This window comes from Syngnathoides biaculeatus, chromosome 9 (assembly GCF_019802595.1).
Source record: "Syngnathoides biaculeatus isolate LvHL_M chromosome 9, ASM1980259v1, whole genome shotgun sequence".
In the NCBI taxonomy this organism is placed as follows: domain Eukaryota; kingdom Metazoa; phylum Chordata; class Actinopteri; order Syngnathiformes; family Syngnathidae; genus Syngnathoides; species Syngnathoides biaculeatus.
Window position 1 is genome coordinate 17,344,442 of NC_084648.1, and position 2,849 is coordinate 17,347,290.

General features: G+C 46.5%; 1 protein-coding gene across 1 annotated transcript; it reads right to left on the minus strand.

The window, feature by feature from the left end:
- Positions 1-202: 202 nt before the first annotated feature.
- clrn2 (clarin 2) lies at positions 203-2,629 on the minus strand. Its single transcript, XM_061831066.1, has 3 exons — positions 2,377-2,629; positions 2,112-2,291; positions 203-489 (listed from the first exon to the last, which is right to left on the minus strand). The coding sequence occupies exons 1-3, from the start codon at positions 2,627-2,629 to the stop codon at positions 221-223; spliced, it is 702 nt and encodes a 233-aa protein (XP_061687050.1). The 3' UTR covers positions 203-220.
- Between the last annotated feature and the right edge of the window lie 220 nt (positions 2,630-2,849).

A 2,849-nucleotide genomic window follows, 5' to 3' on the forward strand; every position in this document is an offset into this window, starting at 1 on the left:
ACGAACAATATGCAAAATAAGACAACAAATTCTTTCATATGTTCTATTCTCCATGGTATTTCTGTCATCATCAACATTAATATTGGCCGTTATGTTCATGTTGCAGTCTTCGGATTGTGAGTGCAAGTCCATCTCAACAAAACTACATTACAAAACGTCACATCTACTTGGCATCTTTCCATAATGCACACAATCACTGGCAAAATATTTAATATCACTGTCAGTAGAGCAAGTCCAGAGAGGACACGGTGGGCTCCTCGGGGATCTTAACTTCTGCTTTGGGCAGCTTGACGCGGCTCACGGCGACCACTCCGCACACGGCCAAGTGGGTGGCCACGCTGGCCACGCTCAGCCAGAAGGACCAGTCCAGCGAGTCCTCCAGGACCACCAGAGCGAAGAGGCTCTCCCGGTAGTTGACCACGCGCTCGGTGAGGCCGTGACGCCTCACGGCTGCCACGAAGCAGAGTGCTGCCAGTGTGCCGAACATAGCTGGAGGCGTAAGTGCAGAGGAGGAGGATTTTTTTTGTTTTTTTATATGCGCTATTAAAAATACAGATGCTTTTCATGACACATTCTTATTTTTTTCACCTTATCTGTTCATTCTAGGGTTGAAGGGGGATAAACATCAAATATCTCTGGTAACTGAACTTAAAAAATAAGTCAACGCATCATTTCTGCCTCAAAGTTCTAGAGGCACCAAAAAAAGAAAAACTCAGTTCCACCTGGAACCATGTTTGCGCCGGATATTTATTGGAGACGGACGCAATGTTGGGGCACTGATACACTTTGCCAAAAATGACAGAGGAGCATCTAAAAGTTATTTTAAAAAATACTCTTCGATGTGTAATGTACTGTACTGTACATATGACGATGAATGAGCTGAATAGTAGTTTAGAATTTTTTGTCAAATGATAATTGGTAGCGCCCTGATGCTAACGTTTTTATAGTTAGCATTTTGCCGGATCCATTTCTGGAAGACAAATTTGTATCATACACTCAGTACTGACATATGCAGTGTAAGATCAAAGACCATCCCTCATAAATGACAATAAATTACATGTTTGTAGTAAAAAGAACAAAATGGTAGTGGGGGTGAGAGGTTGATTATTACTCAATCATTCAACAAATCGATTTTAAAAATATTAGACACACATTACATGAATAAACAGCAGTAGGTCAAGATGTAAACGGATGAGTCTTGCCCGCAAATAGTGAAAATCAGTCACTGATACCTTCCAACAACATGATAGATAAATACCCCTAGCGACGAGCTAACGCTAGCGAGGCCTCCATTGGACCACAAAGAAGAAGACTACAAAGATGACCGTGAGGATTTAGAAAATCAGTTACTGATACCTTCCAACAAAATTGTAAATAAATGGCCATAAATACCCTGTCGCGAGCTAACTGTAGCAACGAGCTAATGCTAGCGACGAGCTAACGCTCGCAAAGTCTACATTGGACCACAAAGAAGAAGACTACAACGATGACCGTGAGGATTTTGAGGACGCTGGACAAATGGACACAACCCTCAACTTCGAACTTGTTCCACTCCTGCCGGGTGGTTTGAATCTGTTTTATCTCTCGTTTTCTTCTATCTTCACATGGGTTCGGACCCTTAATTTAATTTAGCATAGGTAGTATGTGAATTGTGTACTTTGTGTGTTGACTTTGTTTATTTGATTGTCTTTATTCGACTATCTCCCGCCCTATGGGGAGCACAAGCTAGTGCAATCTGTAGGCCGGTCCCAAGCCTGGGTTGCGTCAGGAAGGGCATCCGGCGTAAAACTGTCCCAAACACATATGAGCTTTCATCAAAAAAGAACCCCAAAATGGCAGCAAAATATCACTCACTACGCTCCTCAACTCACTTCAACCTGGCACCAGCCCAAACTATTTTATTTTTATGAGATAAGGCTTTTGTCTAAGCAAATTCCCAACATTTATGCGAACCGTAAATGGACAATGGACAGATGCAGAAAACAAACTGTAAGTATGGTGGCCCTCGTTCCTGTCTGTATGATTGTGCTTTAAAAATTCGACTTGCCAATAAATGAGCACGCAAAACTGCTGTCACGTGACTAGGAAAACCGTACGCGAGCGCCACGTACCGGCGATGAGATTCCACAGGTAGAGTCCCTTGTGACCCTTGATGCTCTGGTAGGGGACTTTACGTGCATTATAAATGCTGAAGGAGAGGCTGACCAGCGCAAAGGACACGGCCGTCAGCAGGAAGAGGATCACCATCACGTGGAGACCACCGTTCAATGTCCGGACCAGTTTTGGGAAGACTGCGCAGACACACACACACACACACACATACGAAGAGAACAAACATGCTGCCTGTTTTAATTTATAATTTTTAAAGATGCCTACTGTGGATTTTGGAGCGCCTGGTCCCAAGCCCGCACTTCTTGGTCTTCCCTCCGCGGAACAGACCGTAGTAGACTTGTCCGGTGAACAGGTCCAGCTCCGGGTGGGAGGCGTTGACGAGCTCCACGCCGGTTTTGCAAAGGATGCGCCCGGTGACCCAGCGCTCTGTGGACAGGGCCACCAGCAGGAGGGCCACGGATCCCGCGCACAGCGCCGAGGCCAGCGAGTAGCTTACGCGCTTCCACAGCGAAGGCATCCTACGGCGACCGGCCCTGCATGTCGCCCCGGGAGAGCGAACACCACGCCGGGCAGCGACCGCAGCCGTACGGCCTCGGCCACCACCATCGGCGTAATCGCCAGCAGTCTTAATTCGCAGAAGCAATGAGAGGCGTTGACACGGCGCTCGTAACTAAGGGAGGGAGAAACCGAATCTATGGCGGTCAAAGGGATCCTTTACTGGGGGAAATTCTATCCTG

What these genes read in the sequence shown, in the direction of transcription:
- clrn2 (XM_061831066.1), bottom strand. Translation starts at nt 2,629, where the DNA reads ATGCCTTCGCTGTGGAAGCGCGTAAGCTACTCGCTGGCCTCGGCGCTG. An exon ending in CAGGCGCTCCAAAATCCACA is followed by an intron (nt 2,292 to 2,376) that starts GTAGGCATCTTT and finishes GTGTCTGCGCAG; the next exon opens with TCTTCCCAAAACTGGTCCGG. An exon ending in CCTGTGGAATCTCATCGCCG is followed by an intron (nt 490 to 2,111) that starts GTACGTGGCGCT and finishes TTACGCCTCCAG; the next exon opens with CTATGTTCGGCACACTGGCA.